The sequence below is a fragment of the Ceratotherium simum genome, chromosome 26 (assembly GCF_057802395.1).
Source record: "Ceratotherium simum simum isolate JZ-2026a chromosome 26, ASM5780239v1, whole genome shotgun sequence".
Taxonomy (NCBI): Eukaryota; Metazoa; Chordata; class Mammalia; order Perissodactyla; family Rhinocerotidae; genus Ceratotherium; species Ceratotherium simum.
In genome coordinates, this window is record NC_141925.1 from 18,983,446 (window position 1) to 19,006,570 (window position 23,125).

At 41.6% G+C, this 23,125-nt stretch overlaps 1 protein-coding gene across 1 annotated transcript; it reads right to left on the minus strand.

The window, feature by feature from the left end:
• Positions 1–494: 494 nt before the first annotated feature.
• LOC101390803 (acyl-CoA synthetase medium chain family member 4) lies at positions 495–21,132 on the minus strand. Its single transcript, XM_004442710.3, has 13 exons — positions 20,932–21,132; positions 18,653–18,863; positions 15,509–15,716; positions 10,756–10,899; positions 9,595–9,751; positions 7,284–7,363; positions 5,640–5,763; positions 4,860–4,940; positions 4,618–4,719; positions 4,016–4,143; positions 3,823–3,922; positions 2,002–2,121; positions 495–866 (listed from the first exon to the last, which is right to left on the minus strand). Exons 1-13 carry the CDS (start codon positions 21,130–21,132, stop codon positions 780–782), a joined length of 1,743 nt encoding a protein of 580 aa, XP_004442767.2. The 3' UTR covers positions 495–779.
• Positions 21,133–23,125: the final 1,993 nt, after the last annotated feature.

Sequence of the window (23,125 nt, forward strand, 5' to 3'; positions counted from 1 at the left end):
ATAAAAGTCATGTACATTGTCCTAAAAGTAAAATACAAAAAATTTATTAATTGCTCTTGAATAATTAAATACTCTTTAAGTAATCCAAGCCTAAGATATTTTACAGTGAAGTGCTTCAAAATGAGGTATAGTAATACAGTAGTTAATTAAATTCGCTAATTGTCTTTTGAATTGTTTATATATATATATGTTTTTTTTTTTGCTGAGGAAGATTTGCTCTGAGCTAACATCCCTGCCAATCTTACTCTATTTTGTATGTGGGTTGTCGCCACAGCATGGCTGTCAATGAGTGGTGTAGGTCCACGCCTGGGAACCAAACCCAGGCTGCTGAAGCAGAGTGTGCCGAACTTAACCACTAGATCACGGGGCTGGCCCATATTTTTCATTTTAACATTAATATTTTAATCCACTTTAAAGGATTAGTAATATAAAGATGTTAAACAGAAGAAATTGTCTTGAACGTTTCTCTTAGAGTAGTTCTAATCTTTATTTGGAATTAATCAGACAAGATAAATTCATTGTCTACTGTGACCCTTGCTGTTTTACACACTAGAAGGCATTACAGTCATTGCCTTTGTCAGTTTGGTCATCATAACAGTTTATTCCCAAGTATTTTTAGATTTTTATTTATTTTTTGGCTAAGTACAAAACAGAAACTCAGTTGAGTGTTTCAACAGGAAAAATCTTAAGCACTTTAAGAGAGTAGACTCTGAATTATCAGGAAGCCAGGACTAAAGGAAAGCAGCCCTATAACTACATAATGCCACAGTTTTATCAGGCTATGTTCGACCCCATTCATGGTCTCTTAAGACGTTGCGTTTGATTTTCCCAGTGATTGTCTTTGGGAGTTCTGGAACAAATTCCACCTAAGCAACAGAAAAACATTATGAGACACTTGACTCCATTTTGACTATCCCAGCTGTCAGTACAATAGGAGAGAGCTTTCATGAAACGGGCATTGAGTTTCAGAGTCTGGGGCTTGGCTTAGCCTAAGCTTATTGAATTTCTTGGACACCAGAAACTGTTCTGTTTACACAGTAAAGAGGACAGCGGAGGTCCAGCATAGGATATTTTGGTGCAAATTCACCTCTGTGCTTTGCCAGAAGACGACTAATCCTTTTACTCCATTGCTTTTCCCCAGTTCAAACCAGACCTAGGCCTCTACTGCCCCAGGGAAATAGCGGCCACACATAAATGCCAAGAGAAACAGCAAGTTGATTCTTGGCTTTTGAGCTTTTACGAGCTGGGTCCTGGATATTCTGGGGCACATTTTTTCCCCTATGCCCTGACTTGATAGTAGAATTCTCTCTGTTCCCCTCTTTCAAGATAAGACTACTATATTTTAAAATGTCCTCAAACCACAGTTCTGAAAATCAACTTGTCATTGATTTAGTGAATTTAATGGAGGAAATGTAACTAGTTCCTAGGTTGAAATTAACTGCTTTTTGGCTGAAATGATGTAGAGCATCAGTCACCATCAACAGGAAAGGACTAGAAGGAAATTGCAGTGCCATCTCTGAGTCTTTATGTAGAATTATTCTTAAATCTCTTTGAAGAAGGTTTTAGGAAAGATTCCACAGTTTCTTTGGATAATATCTTCTTCCTGAGCCTTAAATTCAGTCACTTGATACTTAAGGGCATGTACTATGGATTTATAAGGGTATATGGCCCAAGAGTACTGTGATAGATGGATCAGGTGATGTCTTTAAAAACAATTGGCCACCATCTTTTTTCCTCATATAGAGTTGTACTAATTAGTCTGATGAGGATCCTTGGTAGCTGGTTACTCAGTACTGCAGAGTTGATCAAAACTTGCAGTTTATCAAGCATTTGTAGTGTCCTAGTATGAAATATTTTAAAGCAAAATTCTTAGGGCTAAACAAGTTGACATAGGTGTCTTCTACTTATATAATGAGTTACTATAAAGTCAAAAGCTAATAAAATCTATATGCTTAGACCCTTGTTTGATAACACACTTGAACTTTTGAGCAAAATACTTGCCTTTCTTGGATATTTATAAGGTGCAGTTGATTTTTTCACGTGATTCTGAAGTTCGAGAGTTAATTTCTCTGGGTTAGATGATTTAAAGGGTGCAGATAAGACAACAAAAGCTTTCACTACCTGCAGGAGAAAAGTCAATTTATGTTGATATGTTTGTTTTTCAGACGTATCAATAGTTCGGAAGCAATGCTGAACACAGGTACTTTTTATTTGTTACTAGCAGCTTGAGTGATGAAGGCAAATGCCAGAGATCGCCTCTAAACAAAGCTTGGATACAACTCTAAAGTGAGGTTTTGACATCTAATTGCAGATGAATGGTTTGTGAGTGTGAGGGGTGCAGTGGTTCAATGAAACTGAAGGTTGAGTTTTATTTACGTCGCTCATGTATTTAACATTTCCACCAGACTAATCCTATCTGTTCTACAGGCAGTCCTTGATGTATAGATGACCACTTACTCCCACAGACCTGTACTGTTAGAAGTATGTAGTGGGGAACAAATGGCGGTTCTAGAGAACATGTGTTTTGAAAGGGGTTTGGGGAGGCCTGATGGAGGAAGGGTTGTGTATGCTGGGAGATGGACTCTCAGGAAGGGTCAGTCTACCTCTACCTCTATCAGGTTTTTCTTGCCTGATATTTTTTGCTTTTCTTTGTAATACTATTTAAAACCCACCAATTAGATAATTATTGAGATTAGTAAGTATAGTTTAAATTATTAATTATTCATACATTCTAATTGGTGTTTACTTCTGATATTCAGCTGATATCAGTTATATTGAGAGAATGAGAAGATGGTGGCAGGAGAAAAATATTTTGGAGAATGGAATCCATTGAGTGTGGAGGTGGTACAGGAGGTATGAGTATGGGATCCATAGTGTCACTGCAGAGGGTCACTGGTATGTGAGCCAGGGTACAGAAAGAGATGTGGGAGGATGCTGATAGGCAAACTGCTTTTGAAATTTTGCCACTTCCTGAGTCTGTAGGAAACTTCCATGAGGAAAGGAAACTTCTCCCTTCCATACTCTATGGCTTCTTCCAAGAACTAAGGCTATTGCTGTCATTCCCTGAATTCCTTTTCATTGGGTCCTAATTAGGCTTGTGAGACTTGTTTGGGAACCTGGCCACAGTTTCCTGTTTTCATTGTTTCTGTGAGAAAATGTATTCTGAGTTCCATGACAATTGTACATACAGTAACATCTGCTGCTTTTGCTTATGCAATAGCTGATCCCCCATTTTGAATAACAGTACTCTGATTTTCTGATTTTCTGATGGAGGATTACTGCCACCTCCAATGATGGGCCTGTGATCCAGGTCTGGCCACTCAGCATATAGCATTCCCCAGACCACGTTTAGAGATGTGATCTAAGATAGGCAAATGCAATTCTGAGAGTCGCTTGAAGCTGTTGGAAAGGGAGCTGTCTCCTTCCCTGGGGTTGTTCAGCTGTGTACGTCTGGAGTTGGTTGCTATCAAGTAGAAAGAACCTGCCCAAAGGGAGCCAACATAAAGAACAGCAGAGCCAAGAAATGGAGAAAGACTAAGTTTTGCTAACTTCACAGGAACCCTTGGATGTAGCTATACCTGACGACCTCACTTTTTTTTTTTCTTAAATCAGTTTAACTTGAGTTTCTGTCACTTGCCACCAAAAGAATCCTAATATATCTCCTTTGGGACACAACTTATTTGTAAAAGTTGATTGCCTAGGGTACATTTTTGCCACATAATGAGAAATACGTGACTACTCTTGATTCACTCCTTAGAGTGGTCAAATGGACAGAACTTGAAACTATGAAATTGCTACTTTAATTAGTGGCATGCACTCTACCTCTCCTCTGATTGGATCTGGACTGCTGACAACAGCTGATTCAACAACTGCTGGGTGCTCAATCAGTGCACTCTCCACTTCAAATGGCCCAATACGGTACCTAGAAGAGAAGAAGCCTTTGGTCACTACACTCCCCAAGTAGGAGATCTCCCCTGGCAAAGTGTTAATTTCTTCAAGTGGCAAATATACAGACCCAGAGGAAATGATGACATCATCGGCTCTGCCGACAAACCAGAAATACCCGTCACTGTCCATTACTCCTCTGTCTCCAGTGACATAAAAACTCCCCCTTATCGTGGCGGCAGTTTTCTCTGGATTGTCCTAGGAATCAGAGATGACTTCAGGGATTAACTTGGTCAGAACAGAAAAAGAAGTATGGACACCAGGATGTGACTAGTATATTGCACATTATATTTCTAAAAGAAATTAATTCTTTAAAAAGGTAGTTCCTAATGTAGAATACCAAAGGTCCACGAGTATAATAAAGAGTAAACTTCTCTTCCACCTCCAGCACCCTGTATGCCCCTCCCCTACTCCGCAGCCTGCCTGGTTGTCCTTTCTGAGGACAACCACTGCAACTGGCTTCTTACACATAGAATTTCATCTTTACAAAACTCTTAGGAGATAGATGGTATTCTCCCCATTTTACAGTTGATGAAATAGACTTGGATTTTGTGACTTGCCCAAGGCTACATAGCAAAACGTGGTGGATATGAAATTTGGATCCAAGTCTGTATGACTCCCTGTACCACCTTTTCTATTAAAGTGTAAAGAGCACGTTCTGCATTCTTGTACCACATATTCAGAGAAGAAACAGAAGGGCCATGTAGAGTTTAGTCTGAGGGCAATTTCCCCTTCTTTGCCAGGTGGTAGGATGTTGCCATTTTCATCTATAATCTAGAATAAAAGAAACAATTTAGGTTCTTAAAATTTTCTTTTCACAAAATGAAAATGGGTTGTGAATAGTTGTATACTGAGTAGCAGAAACTGTAAAACATTCTCTCTCTCTTTTACTGAACAAGTCAGATGTTACCCACCTGGACATCATAGGGTACTACTCCTTTCCCCATCGAGCCCGGTTTAATTTCTTGTCCTTTCAGGTTGGCACAAATTATTCCCTATTGAGAGGACATATTTTATATAAGTGTAAAAATTCATTTTCTGTAGCTATTTTTATCGTGATAATGAAACTTAAGACTCAGTTTTGACTGATTTTCCCAGTATACAAGCTCCTCTTATGCAATACATTATTTTAGACCAGTGGTTTTCAAACTTGAGTGTGTATCAGAATCACCTGGAGCACTGTTAAAACACAGATTGCTGGGACCCATCCCAGAGTTTCTGATTCCATAGGTCTGGGGGTGGGGGGCATGTGTGAAAATTTGTATTTCTACCAAATTCCCACGAGCTGCTGATACTACTGGTTTGAGGACCACACTTTGAAAACCACTCCTTTAGACTAAGGGTACCATTAGGAGCGCGTTGGAATAAATTCCCCACTGGGGCTCTCTGGGGTCCTTCCCAGTGCAATGGAAAGACGAGCTGCTCAATTCTGAACCTCTCCAACCCCTAGTACCTCTGAGACTTCTCCTGCATTGGGAGGAGGCAGGAAGACTGTAAGGAATAATTATAATTCCCCTTGAGCCAAACCTAATTGAGCAATTTAGAGGTTTTGGTAATTACTGGCAAGGTAAGATATTCTGGGAAACTCCATAAAAATTTAGAGCAAGATGGGGACACTTCAGGGGCTCAGTTGACAGTCCTGGGGTTTAAAGGCTCCCAATGTGCTAAACTTAAACTTGGCCCATTAAACATACCACTTCTGTCTGTCCGTAGCCCTCATATAGCTCCAGCCCAGTTTGTGCCTTCCACTGTTCCAGCACCTCTGGATTGAGCGGCTCCCCTCCCGTCAAGCAGTGCTGCAACTTCCTGAATTTGTATCTGGAGAGACAGAGTTGCTGGGGGTCTTTAGGGAGAGAAATCTGAGGGGCTTCCAGTACAAGATAATTAGGACATTCAAGCAACAAGCAAAGGAGCTGGGAGAGGCAAGTGTCAGGGAAGTTCATTCAACGAATATTTGTTGAGCACCTAATATATTGCCAGACATTGTTCTAGGCATGTGGGGTATGTTAGTGATTAGAACAAAGATTCCTGACAGAGCTTACATTTTAGCAGGCTATTAAAGAGGGAAAAGGGTAGGAGAAAATGCTAATAATGAAATTAAGCATTTATTATGAGCCAGGTGGTATAACAGCTAATGTTGATTGAGCATTTCCGATGTTGTAAGGGCTTTAGGAGCACTCTCATAATCCTCACAGCCCCTGTTTTACAGATGAGGAAATTGAGGCTGAGAGAAGTTAAAGAACTTGCCCAAGACCTCAAAGAATAAAGGGCGGAGATGGATACTCTGCACTTACCACACATCAGGGATCTCACCAAGCCTGCTGCTGACACTGAATTCTCACCACCACCCCACGAGGTGGCTATTAATCCTCTCTTATGGGTGGAGTGAAGGGAGGCTTATCAAGGTCATCTTCAGTGTCTGAGTCACAGGCTAGTCAGTAGCAGAGCCCCGCCTGTTTGACTTGGAGCTCAAGCTTTGTAACCACTGGCCTTACTACTCAGCTGCCCCCAGGACTCAGGTGACAAAGTCTGGAACAGCCCGACTGATACAGTGAGGTCCCAACTGAGCAGGAAGGTGTGCTAGGACAGGAATGGTGCCTATTCAGAATAACTCTTGAATAGCCCTTTAATTACTTTGAGGGCCACAAAGGAGTTGACACGGAGTAGGATAAGAGAAGATTCCTATCTGTTTACTCTGTCTCTCATAGCACTCTACCTCCTGGACGTCCCAACCTTGGGGGAACGGGATGGGTGAGCCTGCACCACTTAGTTGATTCTCTCTTCCTTTCTCTCTCCTTATGTATTGCATTCATATTAGTTAGATAAATATACATTGCAACTCCTCTGGATGTTCAGGTAATTTGGCTAAATTGAATATAATCTTCAAGTCCTAAGACTTTATTAGCTTCTCTTTAAGGCAGTATAAATGTACTTGTGTTTTTGGGGGAGAGGAGTGGGAGTTCTGGGACTGTAGGGCTCTGATTGTCCCCAGGAAAATATTCAGTTGCCCCTAGTTGTTCCCTGTTATTCTTAAACTGGGGGGCAATTTTTGCCCCTTAGGAGACTTTAGGCAGGCAATATCTGGAGACGTTTTTGATTGTCATGACTGGTGGAGAGGGAGATACTGCTGGCATCTAGTAGGTAGAGGCCAGGTAGAATGCTGCTCAACATCCTACAGTGTGCAGGACAGCCCCCCACGACACAGAATTATTCAGTCCAAAATGTCAGTAGTGAGGAGACTGAGAAACCCTGGTCTTTCCTGTTCTGAAAAGGCGAGATCTGTGATGCTGGATTATAGCTTTTGTTTGTGGTTCAAGTGGAGATTTCTGCCCAAGTACCTCTTCAGGTCTTTCTGCACAAGCATCCGGTACACAGTGGGAGCGCTGCACAGGGTCGTGATGGGATAAGTGGTAAGGGTCTGGATGATGGAGAAAGACACAGATGTCAGAAGTGGTTAATTAAAGGCCACAACTAGAGCTGATGTCTAACCTCTTAATCTCTTTCATTAACGTGTGCCCATCTCATGGTCACTGCTAGGAATAAGAAAGCAAATATTTATTAGTTGTTACTAGTAGGTGTATGTCTTTTGGGAATTTCCAACTTGGGGAAGAATGTTTATATGTTATAGTAATAGACATACACAATCAAATTCAATAAAAAGTACATTGTTGAACTTGAGCCAACACTGTTTCTATAAAAGACATTAGTCCTTTTGAATGGATTGGTTAAATGCATAAGTAAGGCATTTATCAGGCCTTTTCTTAATTGTTTAAGATTTGCTGGGCTCATAATACCTCCAGCTCCTTAAACTCAAATAATGACCTAGACATCTTAAATCTGGAGAAATACTAATACTTTAGAGATCCTCTTTCTAGAGAGGTTCCACTATGTCACATAATGAATTGACAGTTTGTATTAAATTTAAGCATTTGGGATAATGCTTTCATGATGTATGTCTACGCTATCTGGATTGTCATAGATCAAGAATAACTTGTGATCTGTAAGTGTGCATTTCTACTGTGTGTACTTGCTCCCTAGATTCCAACTGTTCATAATAAATGTAATGTATATAACTAAAAGTGTGTCAGCCCATGACAGTTTTTATAGCACTTAAAGTATACACATTATCTGTGTTGGGCCGGCCCCGTGGCGTGGCGGTTAAGTGCGCGTGCTCCGCTGCTAGCAGCCCGCGTTCGGATCCCAGGTGTGCACTGACGCACCGCTTGTCAGGCCATGCTGTGGCAGCGTCCCACATAAAGTGGAGGAAGATGGGCATGGATGTTAGCTCAGGGCCAGTCTTCCTCAGTAAAAAGAGGAGGATTGGCATGGATGTTAGCTCAGGGCTGATCTTCCTCACAAAAAAAATAAAAAACACATTATCTGTGTAAAATAAGAATATTAAGATATATTAATATCTTAATGTCAATCTATTAATATGATTTATTATTAATATATCTTATTTAATATATTAAGTAAGAATGTTAAAATAAGAATATATTTTAATATTCTTAGTTAAATATTATAAAATAATATTTTATAAAAAGCAATATTCTTATTTTATGAAATGTAGATTTCGAAACTGCAAAGTTAATTATTTACTTCAGGGCACTTTGCAAACCTGATGTAGAGATCCCAGTTCTTGTGTTATCCCACATTTCTGTTAAGACCCTCAAGCCATCTTCTCAGACCAGTTAGCAGAATAGCAGGGTGAGTATAGCTTTTATTCACACACAGGTGTGGTGTTTATTAAATAATATGTATTTTGTTAAACTTAATTGATTTTTCATGATTGAAAAATAATTGGCCTGAATCACATTTTTCTTTTTTTTGTTTCTTTTTGTTTTTTGGGTTTCTTTAGTGAGAAAGATTAGCCCTGAGCTAACATCTGTTGCCAATCCTCCTCTTTTTGCTGAGGAAGATTGGCCCTGGGCTAATATCCATGCCCATCTTCTTTTACTTTATATGTGGGAGGCCTACCACAGCATGGCTTGATAAGTGGTACGTAGGTTGGCACCCAAGATCCAAACCTGTGAACCCCGGGCCACCGAAGTGGAGCACATGAACTTAACCACTATGCCACTGGGCCAGGCCCCTGAATCACATTTTTCTAAAGGCTAAAGAAATCAGAGTCATCTGATACCTCAGTCTAGCTGTCTGTGGCTGAGAAGGAGAGGCATACCTGGCTTCAAGAATACTGAGTTCTGAGGATTAACAAAGTGAGCAGCATGGGGTGAGAGGAGAATGGATGGAGCGGCTCTAGGAGAAAGGTGACCCCAGCTTTAGTCTCCTCTGCACAGGAGTTCGGTTTTATCAGTATTGTCTTTATTTCATTGAATCGGAAACCAAAGATGTGTTTAGACTTGAGACTTCTAATCTGTTATTTAGAACCAGATTATTAAGCAGCCACAGATTTCATGACACTAGCACATCCTGAACAATTTGAAGCAGAAGAGTGAATTTTATGCCTGAGAGTGTTGTGGACATTCCCTCTCCACTCTGTTAAATACACCAAAAGCCAAGTCCCTGGAGACTTTGCTTCTTAAAAAGGAATGATTTCCATAAGCCCAAGACACCTTGTATTCTGAGGAATCATTTTTCTGTGGTTTTGGGGGAGACAAGGGAGAGATGTAGCTGGAAGTCATGACTTACGTCTAGAAAGGTGTCAGTGTCAAACTGGGCCATCCGATGCACAAAGACACAAGCTCCCTGAAGCCAGGAAGAAAACACACTGCCAATGGCGGCCTTGATCCAGCCAGTGTCGGACATGTTCCATATGATATCTGAGGACTTCAGGTCTAGCCAATACCTACATGACACAGAGAAGCAACAAGACACACCAGAAATATCAGGAAAGCAAACAAACTTGTGTCTTTGAAGACTGGCCAGAACCTCAGTGGCTACAGAGGAGGATCAAAAGAAGCCCCAAGGCAGGATGAGCAATTTTACCCCTTGCTTTTGTTAGAGGACTTTTTCAGAATCCTAAGTTGTCTGAGAGTGGAGCAGGAGGCTGAGTTTGGCATGATTTTCTGAGTTTGCCCATTCATGCAACAAATATTTATTGTACAAGTATTATATGCTAGGCACTGTTCTGCCTAGCATAGTGAGCAAGGTAGACCAGATCTCTGCTCTTATTTTAGGGAAATACTGAATGAGCACATAATAAAATGAGTAATTATATAAATCAATATCATAATTTCAAATAGCGATAAGTGCTATGAGGAAAATAAAACAGGTTAATGTGATAGTTTTAGGATATCTAGGAAGGCCTCTCTGGGTGGGGAAATTTACCTGGCAATGAGGAGAAGGAGCCAGACATGCTGTTGTGGGGATTGAATCAAGGTTGATTCCTAAGCTCTTGCTTGATCAGTTGGTGAGATGGTGCCGTTTACTGAGCTAAGGTTGGGCAGGGGCATCAAGAGTGCTCTTTTGTGTGTGTGTGTGTGTGTGTGAGGAAGATTAGCCCTGAGCTAACATCCATTGCCAAATCTCCTCTTTTTGCTGAGGAAGATTGGCCCTGGGCTAACATCCATGCCCATCTTCCTCTACTTTATATGGGATGCTGCCACAGCATGGCTTGACAAGTGGTGCATTGGTGCACGCCCAGGATCCGAACCTGTGAACTCCGGACCGCCAAAGTGGAGCACGTGCACTTAACCACTATGACACAGGGCCGGTCCCAAGAGTGCTGTTTCATAGATGTTACACTGGAGATATCTAATAGCCATCCAAGTAAAGGTGTCACCTAGGCAGTTGGATACACATGTTGGCGGCTCAGGGGAGAATTTAGCAAAAACAGAGTTTCCTCCCTACCTTCCACAAAGGGTGTACCCAATTCCAAGGCTGCTCTGAGAGTGCTGGGCCATCTTGGGAGAGCCTGTGGTCCCACTGGTGAAATAAATGGCCATTGGTTCTTGACTTCCTGTCTCCACACAGCTGTGTTGTGCAGAGGCGGATCTGTAAAATATGGACCCCAAGATGGTGGCTGAAGATGGCAGACCAGTTTAACTCTGATAGTTCTTTTGTTCTGCTATTTATGCCCTCTTGTTACCAGAAGATGGTTAATAGAGCAAAACCTGTTCAGAGCCTCCCTGAAAGGAATTTCTGAAGAAGTCTTAGAGGGACTTTGCAGATCAGTGCTAAGATTTAACAGCACATCTCTCTCTCTCTCTCTCTTTTTTTTTTTCTGTTGAGGAAGATTAGCCCTGAGCTAACATCTGTGTCCATCTTCCTCTACTTTATATGTGGGACACCTGCCACAGCATGGCTTGATAAGTGGTGCGTAGGTCCACGCGTGGGATCTGAACCCGTGAACCCCAGGCCACTGAAGCGGAACGCACGAACTTAACCACTACGCAACTGGGCTGGCCCCCTCTCTCTCTTTTTTAAGCTCCACCTCCCTATAGCCAAATAGAAAGGGAAGATAACTTGCAATATCAATAACAAAAGGATGTGTATTTTATTTATTTAAACATTTTTTTCTAAGTGCTTTTGTTTACTCCATGAATTTTAAAACATAAGTATTGAATTTCTGTAAATTGTTATTAACATTTCAGGAGTTTTTATGATTTAAAGGAAGATCTTTTGGCATTTGAATCAAACTTTTTAATACTTTTTATTCAATATCTTCAATATCACTGGCAGACACAATTAGTTGTGCACCAAATAGCATCCCATTCTTCTCGCACTGATAAAACTGATTTTGTTCAGCTATCAGGCGGTCGTGTGCTTCAGGGGAGACTGTTTCCTATATAACTCCAAGGGTGAATCTTGAGTAACCTAAGCCAATCCTGGTCATTCCTTCCCTTACCAGGGACTGGTTTAGGAATGGGCACATGGTGCAGTTATGGTCAATGAGATTTAAAGGCTTTATGGGAAACGTGTCCTTATTCTAAAACAAGTCGAGAGGAAGGGATGCTGCCTTTCCCCGCCCCGCCCTTCTTGTTTTCTGGCCTTTGGATATTGTTGTGAAAGTAGAGGGTATCTGGTACTACCCTAGCCATTTTGGGATCACAGGGGGATTAGCAGACACACTGAGGATGGCATGATGGAAAAATGAATGAATCTGGGTCATTCAGATGATGAATAACTTCATCAAACCACTGAATGAACAAACTCTCATTCTACTATACCTCTATGCTTCTTATTTGTGATATAATAAAATTGTTGGTATTGTTTAAGCTACTTTTACTTGGGTTTCCTATTACTAAAGTCAAGAGCATTCTAACCGACAACAATATCTGTGTGAGACTGTCTGCACAGACAGCTCCAACAATTCCTTCTATCCCTATAAGCATGCCACTCCCTCATTGAGGGGTAGAGCCTATGTCCTGTCTCCTTGAATCTGGGCTGGCCTTATGACTTGCTTTGACTGATAGAGTGTGGAAGAAGTTCTGCAACTTCTTAGCCTAGGTCTCAAGAGGCTTTATAGTTTTCACTTTCACTGGGGGGAACCCAGCCACCATTAAAAATGTTCAGACTGGGGGCTGGCCCGGTGGCGTAGTGGTTAAGTTTGTGCGCTCCGCTTTGGCGGCCCAGGGTTTGCGGGTTCGGATCCCAGACGTGGACCTATGCACTGCTTATCAGGTCATGCTGTGACAGATGTCCCACATATAAAATAGAGGAAGGTGGGCAAGATGTTAGCCCAGGGCCAATCTTCCCCAGGAAAAAGAGGAGGATTGGCAATGGAGGTTAGCTCAGGGCTAATCTTCCTCACCAAAAAAATGTTCAGACTGTCCTGCTGGAGAGAGAGCCCAGGTGTGGGAGAAGTGAGGTGCTTCAGTCAACAGACAACACCAATGCCTCAGACTTATGAGTGAACCCACTTGGATCCTCCAGCCCCGGTCAAGATGATATGGAGCAGAGATAGCTGCCTCTGCTGAGGCCTGCAAGAACTTCTAACCCACAGAATAGTGAGCAAATAAAATGATTTTTGTATTATACCACTAGGTTTGGGGATGATTTATTACTCAGTTTTGGATAAGTGATACAATATCTAAGAATTTTTGAAACTCATGTGTCATAGTTTTAATTTCCCAGGTTGAAGGAAACTGGGTTGAGGATGCCATTTTAATTCATCCTGATGATGAATGAATAAGATTGTCACTGAAACTGTAAAACAGTGAGGATTAATAACATAAACTTACACCACATTATCAAAAAGGGTTTCATGAAATATTAATGTGGTTTTCTTGGTAACTCACCTCTTCTCCCCCAAAATAGAAAAAGATTATTCAATTGTATTGATTTCCTTCAATACAGTCACGTGTCACTTAACAACAGGGATATGTTCTGAGAAATGCATCATTAGGCAATTTCATTGTGCTAACATCATTGAGTGTACTTACACAAACCTAGATGGCATAGCCTACTACACACCTAGGCTATATGGTATTAATCTTCTGGGACCACCATCATATATGCGGTCCATCATTGACGAAACATCGCTATGTGGTGCGTGACTGTATATATGTATAGGGTGAAGCTGGTATGTGCTGGGCTGGAGAAAGGGGGGTTTCTTCACAGTATCTAATACCCTGAAAAAAAAGAAAACTCTTGGGACGGCCCAGTGGCGTAGTGGCTAAGTTAGTGAGCTCTGCTTCGGCACCCTGGAGTTTGCAGGCTCAGATCTTGAGCACAGACCTATGCACCCCTTGTCAAGCTATGCTGTGGCAGGCATCCCACATATAAAGTAGAGGAAGATGGGCATGGATGTTAGCTCAGGGCTAATCTTCCTCACCAAAAAAAGGAAAAAAGAAAACTCTTGTTTTGAATGCTTCTCAAACCAGTATGGAAACCTTTTGATATAAGGCTTTTCATTTTTTTTTTCTTTTACTAAAAGAAGAGACATCATAATCTGTGAATGCCGAAGAGACTTTTTTTCTCTCTCTCTCTTTTTTTTTTTTTTTGCAGGGAAGGATTTGCCCTGAGCTAACATCTGTTGCCAATCTTCCTCTTTTTTTTCCCTCCCCAAAGCCCCCCAGTGCATGGTTGTATATCCTAGCTGTAAGTCCTTCTAGTTCTTCTATGTGGGCTGCTACCTTAGGGAGTCACAGAACTGCTGAGTGACTTTATTAACATGAAAATAATAATAGTAATTATAATTACTATAATATTTATGGGGTGTGTGCCAGGCATTGTGCTAAACACTTCACATGCTTCATCACATTTGATTCTTTTACAACCCCATGAGGTAGATACTATCCTTATCTCCATTTTATGGATAAGAGAGAGTTTCAGAGATGTTACTTGATTTATCCAAAGTTCCACAGTTTATAAAGGATACAAATAGGATCCACTGGCATGGCGCTTGGGAGAGAATTTTGGGATTGACCAATAGGATTTTGTTTACATCAATTAGAAGGATAAAATTTCCTTCCAACAAAGGAAACTGCCCTATTATTCAACTGGGTTTATTTGTCTTCTTTCTATGAGCTTCTCTGGATGAAATTTTTTTTTAAACATAAGCTATTTAACAGCTCTTTGAAGGATAATACCATTAATTAACATTTTATTCTCTTTTTTTACATTTTAGGAAGCACTTTCTCAAATATAAGATCATTTTATCCTCAAAACAACACTTGAGATATGGGCAGTATAATTATTACCATTTTACATGTGAGAAAACTGACGTTAAGTAATCTGTTTTGTTCATTCATTCAGTAAATTCTTCTTAAGCTCCAACTACATGATAGGAACTGGGGACAGAGTGATCAACCAGACAGACAGACAGAGCCTTCACCTTCATGGAGCTTACAGTTTAGGGCAGGGGTTGGCGCACTTTTTCTGTAAAGGGCCGGATAGTAAATGTCTTAGGCTTCGTGGGCCGTATGGTCTCTGTTGCAACTACTCACCTGTGCTCTTGTGAGATGAAAGCAGCCATAGACAACATGTGAACAAGTGGGTGTGGCTGTGTTCCAATAAAACTTTGCTAAAACAGATGCTAACCCAGAATAGGCCTGTGCGCCCTCATTTGCCCACCCCTACCATAGAAGGGAAAACAGAGAGTAAAGAAGGGAACAAGTGAATGGACATGACATTCAGATAGTGATGAGTGCTATGAAGAAAACAACAGGATGATGTGTTCGAATGGCTTGGAATTCTACTTTAGATAGAGTGGTCAGGAACAGCCTCATTGAGGAGAAATCATTTGAGCTGCAATCTCACAGGAAGGAGACAATGTAAAAAGGACTAAGGAAGAGCATTTCTTCCTAGCAGAAGAAATGGCAGGTGCAAAGGCCCTGAGGTGGGGCATGTTGGAGGCATAAAAGGGTAGCCAGAGGGAGACAAGGCAGAGAGAGTGGTGGGAGATGTGGTCCATGAGTTAGGCAAGGGCCAAGCCATGCAGGATACTCATGACAGGCCATGGTAGGAAACAGGGAAATGGAGGCAGAGCTACATCCCTTCCTTCTGTCCTTCAAAACCTTTTATTAGGTGATTCTTTTCTGGGAGGGAGCCGGGATCAACTCAGGGTGTTGCTGAGTCCTTGGAGGCAAGGAGACTCCGAGATGTAGCTGTGATTGGTGTTATTGCTGGTACTGTAGATGAGGTGGGGGCAAATACTCACTGAAATAACTCCTGGAAGCTGAGCCATCCATTCTGGCTGTGTGGAGACAGCAGGAGTTTGGTCTTCAAGTCGGGACACTCTGACACAATGGACTCCACTGCAGGGACCACGTCCTCACTGGCCACAATGCACTTGGCCTTGGATGCTCGTAGTCGATAGAGGATGTCTTTTGCCGTCAGCTGGGTTGTTCCTGGCATGAAGATGAGCCCTGCGAAGGAGAGAGGGCTCTGAGCTAAACAGAACTGTTGTCCATTAGGTAAGATGATGACTGTGGAAACTTGAACTGTGTGCCTAGGTGAGAAGGAACTGTGGAATCCAGCCTTCAGCTATCCCTGCCTTGGTCCCCAGGGACGTCCCACAGGACCCTGATCCTGATCACTGGGAGATCCTTAGACTACTGGCTTCAGAGTCTGACAGTCCCTGGGTCTAATCCTGTCTTTGCAACTTACTAGCTTTGTGACCTTGAGCATGTTACTTGATCTCTCTGTGCCTTCCTTTCCTTATCTGTAAAATGGGGAAAATAATAGTAAGATGTGGAGTTGAATTCCTGGAAGCAGACTGTATTGAATATATTTTAATTTTTTTTTTAATTCATTTTTCCCCCAAAGCCCCAGTAGATAGTTGTGTGTTATAGCTGCACGTCCTTCTAGTTGCTGTATGTGGGACGCGGCCTCAGCATGGCCGGAGAAGCAGTGCGTCGGTGCATGCCCGGGATCTGAACCCAGGCCGCCAGTAGCAGAGCACGCGCACTTAACCACTAAGCCACGGGGCCGGCCCTATTGAATATATTTTAAAAGCTCTTAAATGTCATCCCCTCTTGAGAAAATGAATAAACATGTGATGATAAGGAAGTTAATTAAGAAAACACCTCGGAGAACCTCAGATCGTTCACTAATATAAAAATATAAGACTGTGTGGGAGATCAAAATTGCCCACACTGAAATATATCTCTTTACCTTGAGTATTTTCTCTGATGGACATTTGACCTCCCCCAAACTTCCTAAAGAATTTAACATAGAATACCTGTTCCAGGAATGAGTTACTATCATATGATGACTGTAATATAATGTAAAATGTTACAATACGAAAGGCACCACAAGCCCCTCTTATCAAAAATTCTGTCTCTCCCAGGCCACATTCTCTAGGTGGCCCTGCAAAGAGTTGCCAGACAAACATTTACATTTATAAGGGAAATCTCCATTTGTAAAGTTATCTCCCTCTCTGTACTAGGAAGAGGGGGGTATGACCTCATCTCTAGAAACTTATCAGTACGGAAGGAGAGGACTTAAATCTGCATACCCTTGATTACTGTGATTTCTGTCTCCCTTTTGTCTCCCTCCCCACCCCCAACATCCTCTTTTGTCTTTAGCTGAAGATGGTATTCAAGATGAGAGTCTCTGCCATTGTGTTGAGAAACTCAGTTTCCCTGGTTTCTCCCGTGTATACGTGTTATTAAACTTGGTATTATTTTCTCCTGCTAACCTGTCTTGTTAATTATTTGGTCAGCCATAAGAACCTTAAGGGAAAGGGCGAAGGGGGATTCTCCCTCTTCCCCGACAACTGTTTTTTTGCAAACCACGTGTTCTTATAGGCTCAGAAATTATTAGCACTCTTGGTAAATTTGTGACATGAATGTGTTCAATGGATAGATGTCCAGTCTGGGGGTTAGGCGGGGTGTTCTCTTCTAGCAGATCTTAAACTGTATACACTTTACAGCAAAAGCAAAATCTTTTGCCATGTGGTGGTGTACAAGCATTTCAATATTCACTCAGAAGATTTAACAATTCTGAGTTAGAAAACATAATCCTCAACTGCTTGCTTAACATTTAATTTACTGAGTATTTTTGACCGTTCAGCTTGTGGGTTTGTTTTAATCTTGGCATTTCACAAATTGCATAAATTATGTTAAGTAATATTAAATACATTTTTTATGACATGTGAACCACCTTTAATCTCCTTCCACTCCACAATTGGTTTCACATTTGCAAGTTCCTTTTAACAGTGAATGCAAAAAAGTTTTTATATATTGCTGTTTTTATTTAATATTGGCAGTAAGAGCATTTTTCAACACCATTATGAAATCTTTATAATTATCCTTTTAATGATATCCCACCAAGGTCAGGCATCTTATTTTCAATTAGCAATAAACATACCTCAGTTAAACTTTAGTCTCAGGTAAGTTATAATTTATTTAATCAGTTCTGTATAATTGATTCCAATTTATTCTATTATTAACTATATTGCAACAAACACCTCTGTATTCTCTACAGTAGTATAACCTTTGGTATTCTTATTTTTTTTAATTGTTTTATGAACATTTATGTCATGTTTTAGAGCAAGGATTGGCAAAGATTTTTGGTAAAGGACCAGATAGTAAATATTTTCATCTTTGTGAGCCGTGCCATTTCTCTCTCAATTAGCAATTCTGCTGCCGTAGAACAAAAAGAGCCCTAGATGATATGTAAATATGCTGTATTCCATTAAAACGTTAAAACTTTATTTACAAAAACAGACGGCCAACCCTAGGCCATGGTTTTTGCTGACCCCTGTCCTAGTGGGGAAAAGAATCCTGTAGAATTTTTATTTAGGGTACATTATAAATTACTACTTTGGGGAAAATGTGTCATTAAAGACATGAATCTTTTTGTCTGGAAAGAGGCAGAGGTTTTCCTACTAGGATCCACAGTCACATTCTCACAAGTCCTTGTGTTGTAAGATGCTTTTTCTTCCTTTTGCATTTTCATATGAGAGAGAATCCAGATATATTCAGAGAAGTAAATTCTGGATCATCTGGACAAACACATCATAATCAGCACTGCAAAGAGCCATCGGTACCCACATTTGCTTTTACAGAGCTTTGTATTTAAATCCCAGTTACATAGCTTTCTAGCTGTATGACTTTGGGCAAGCTTCTTATCCTCTCTGAGCCTCAGTTTCCTCTCTTGCAAAATGGGCATCATAATAATACCTACCTCTTGTGGTAGTTGTTATTATTATTACATCATGACTGCTCTTCATTTCAACTCTTATTTTTAGGTCCTTTGTAAGCATAGCTTCAGTCAGAACTAACAATTCAGAAAAATCTCAACCTTCAGTCTCTCTCTGTTTCCGCATGATTTAGAAGTGTTAAATGTTGGCACTGACCTGTTCGCATACAAGCCACGTTTATGAGCCACCACTCTGGGATTCGGGGCAGAATCACGGCCACTCGGTCTCCTCTTTTGAGGCCACAGGGCTTGGTGAGCACATTGGCAGCCTTTCGAGACAAAGATCCCAGTTCTCCAAAGCTCCATTTCACCTCGTCCCCTTTGCCATTCACCCACCACAGGGCTGGGTTGGCTGGTCTCTCTCCTGTCTGGCCAGGGCACGCAGGAAAGAGAGGAGAAGGCTTATAAATGACTGGACACCAAGTAGACGGGACATCTGCTGTTACTTCCCCTCAGCATCTGTGCCGGTGGGTTCCAGTGACAGCACCCCAGGTTGTCTTTGGAGGAACTACTCCCCTCCTATTGAACACAGCCTTGGTGACACAACCTATCAAGGTGCTCGTCCTTCCTTGACCAGTGGGTGGGCATGTGACCCAAGTTGGGCCAATCAGACCTTCTCTCTCTGATTTTAAGTTTTCTGAAAAGAACCAAAAGATAGAAAATGGTTGGAGCAAAACCTATCTATCTGCTCCTGGTACTTATGCATCCTCAGGGAGCTGTCTTGGTGTCTGTCTTTGCTGAGACTGACTCCAGCTTCCAACCCAATTTTGTGAGCTCTCCCATATCCCTCCAATGAATGTCTTTCTTGCTTAGGTCAGGCTCTGTTCCATCCAAATAACCCTAACTGGTGTACTAAGTTGATTAGGCACTTAACATCTCTTTTTACCCAAAAGGCTGAGGGATGGGTTTTCATGGGTAACAAGGAGCAGGGTGGAGGGCCTTTGGGGGAGGAGCATCAACTTGATTGATTGATTTACTTCTCATACATGATTCTACAAAGCGAGTCATCTATACTGCAAAACCTCTTTGCTTTATGTATTACCTGGAAAAAAAATTACTCTCCCTTCCTTCCACTATCTGGAATGTTCCTTTTACCTTCCCTGATTGGGAAGTACTTCAAAGCCCAATTTCCATTTTGCTTCCTCTGTGAAGCCTTTCTTAGCCTCCTTCTCTTCTCCTCTCTGACTTCTCCCTGTTCCCGCAGCTCTGTGCTCATATTCTAGGTGACTCCAATACACTGTACTGTATTACGGATGCAGCCCTACCTATCAGATGTAAGCTCCCTAAGATCAGGGGCTGGTTCCTGTACCTTTGCAACTGCTGACCTTGGATAAGTAGCTTATTTTCTGTAAGGTTAAGTTCCTTATCTGCAACCCCCCAGGGTGGTGATGGGGATTTGATGAAATAATATAGGTCAGTATTTCTCAATCTTTAATCATTTGAGTATCACTTTTTTTTTTTTTGCCAGATCTACACTTGTGCTATTGTTCTTTGTATTTTTAGTTACATCAACTCACTTTTACTTGTATGCATTTACTTAAGGAAAATGCAGTGCGTGCTTGGATCTGAAGCCGGGCCGCCAGTAGCAGAGCGCATGCACTTAACCGCTAAGCCACGGGGCCAGCCCAAGGAAAATGCGTTTAATCACCACCATAATTGGAAAATCAGTATCATTTGCTGAAAACAGGTTACTGAAAAATAAATATATTGAAAACAAAATATGCCCTTAAATTTTATCTAGAGATTTTCAATTTCTACCTGCTCTTTCTATTCAAAAGAGAGTTTAGCAAGTGTAAGAGAGCTGTTCAAGACATAATGGATTTAAAGGAAGACTTTGCCCTCTCTAATAGGAAGGACTGATGCAACACTATTTAATACCTTGTCTGCCTGGTACCTGCATCTTCTGAAGCACAAGCCCTTGTGGTGCCTTTTGGTAAGCACTTGTAGGGAAAGCATTTAGCTGAGTGCCTGGCATGGGGTGAGGTCAGTAAGCAGGGACCTTGATCTAAGGCTGCACTGCAAACACTCAAGGCTTGTTGCTTTATTCTTAACCTCTGATTCTCTCCTAATTACTCCAATGATGACTATTCATAAAACCAAAGCTCAAATTACTGCTTTTTGGATAAGCTTGTGACCAGCCCAAACAAATGAATGGAGAGCAAATAGCTGCTGCATGGGACTTGGAGAAAATGAGGGAAAAGAGGCCTAACTCTGTGAGTAGCCGCGATGAGGGGGACAGAGGAGGCTCCAGAGAAACACAGCCATGCATAGTTGAGGATCGAAGATCTTCCCTGGGGAGAGAGAGGGCAACTGGAAAACAAACAAAGGAAACCAGGAGGGATGAAAGAACTGAATTAAAAATAACAAATGGACCACAGAAGAAGGAAAGAGAAGGGTGAGACACCAAGCATCTAATGGAAGCCCATCATCTTATACCTTCTCTTTTTGGGACCACTGGTCCAGCACATCCCCAGCAAAGTTAAAGTTCTTAGGCAACGGCCTCTCACAGCGATTTATGGCTTCAAAGTCAGCAAGAGTCAGAGGTGCCCGAAGCTGGTGATCCTTGTGAAAGTGCTGGCCAGATGGCTTGGGGAACCAGATGAATCTGAACGTCTGGTAGCGGGAAAAAATCTTCATGATTTCCCAAGGGCGTTGTCGACTGATGGGGATGTGGGAGTACTGCAGCCTGTGCGGAGAGATGGGTGGAGAGTGTTAGTCTCTCCCAGTGCTCTGTAGTGAGATTGGGAAGTGGACTTGTGGCTGTGTGCCCACAGGAAGTTGGGGATCACCTGAAAAACACCCTATCCTTCTTCAGAACTGTGGCAGTTAGCCACTGACCAGTCTCTCTGCCACTGGGGTCTCCTTCATTCTGTCTGTGACCAGATTAGTCTTAAAAACAAAATGCACAACTATAGAATCGTCAAGCTCCCATCTTCTGTCCCTACCTTTCCCCCAACCAAACAATAGACAAAGAGAATATTTGCTGCCTGGATTGACATTCAAGCCCCTCTCTGTCTGCCTCAAACTCTGTTCTAACTGTATTTTCTAACTCCTCTACTTGAATTTCCTCTTCCAGTAAAAGCAGTCTACTCACTTTTCATGAATGTCCATTTCTACCACTAAAATTTAGTCTGTCATTCCCCTTGCTTCTGGCTACCCTGCCTTCCTCTCCCTTTCAGTCCTCCATTATAACTGGTTAGAAACCTTCATTTAAGTCCTGGTTCAGCCACTTTCTGGCTGTCGGACTTTGGGGAAATTACTTAGCCTCCCTGTACCTCAATTTTCTCATCTGTAAAATGGGGGAAAATGTAATACCTCTCTCCTAGGGTTATTATGAGGATTTAATAAGATAACATGCGTAAATGCCTGGCACATAAAAAGTATCTTCAAAGTGTTAACTAATGCTATTGTTAAGATGATTTTCATTAGTGCTATTGTGGCATAGTTTCCCGAAACAGTTTTACGCTATGAATTAGGAGACCTTGACTTTACTCCCAAATCTTTTCAAAACTAGCTTTGTGACATTGATATAGTCACCTTCCGTTTCTGGACTGCCATCTGTAATCCAGCATTTTTTTTTTCTAATATTGTTATTTCTTCCTTTGAATTTCCATAATATGTCTCTGTACTACTCCTGTAACAATTTTCTACCTTATATTATTAATTATTATTTTTAATATATGTATCCTATCTCCCTAACCTGCCTAGATGGTGTGGGTAGAGGCTATGTATTGCGTCCTTAGCACTTAACATGACTCATAGAGCTATCTTCAGTAATAAAAGCCAATGTTTGTTAAGTGCTTGCTGTAGACCAGGCACTATGCACTCCTAATATCATTCAGCATTTGTGACAAGCTTGTGAGGCTGGTGCTATCATTATCTCCATTTTACAGATGGGGAAAGTGAGACCTGTGTAGGCTTAAGTAACTTGCCCGAGGTCATCCATCTCCTGGTCACAGAGGCAAGGCTTGAACCTATATGGTCTGACTTGAGAGCTTGCCTACTCAACCTCTCTGCTGTTCAGTCTCCTTTGTGCTGCCTTCTCCAATAAATGTTTCTTGTTGATGGTGAATACCTTCACCCTTTTGCCCTTCAGTCCTACTTAGTTGCCTTGCATGGAGTGGAAAAATCTGCAGGTGCAAAGAGTGCTCGAGTCTGCAGCATGGTGATAACATAAACAATAGAACAAAGGGTGCAGGGTGTACCATTCCCTCATTGTTGCCAAGTCGTCTTTGCTGCTCAGAGTGCTGGAGAACTGAGAGGCCCATTTGGTGTGAATGCAGTTTACTGTAGCCCAGGAATAAGCTATTTCTGCCAGTGTCATTGGTATGAAACTCTCCATTACTTCAAGGTAGAAAAAACAGGGATCAAGCCTTACCTGGGCAATTTTCTGGAAGTGTGGTGGAGGAATCAAGATTAAAGAAGAGGGGGGAGAGAGGAAGTTGTTGGGGCCATGCTGATGATTTATCATTCCGCTGAATGTGAGACCCCATCCCTCTCCTAAACACACATACCACATGCACATTTGCACCCACAATTGCCTCTCTGGATGAACTTTGCCAAGTTGCTTAACATCTCCAAGTCTCATTTCATCTGTGCAATGAGAGTAATGATAATACCTCCTTCACTG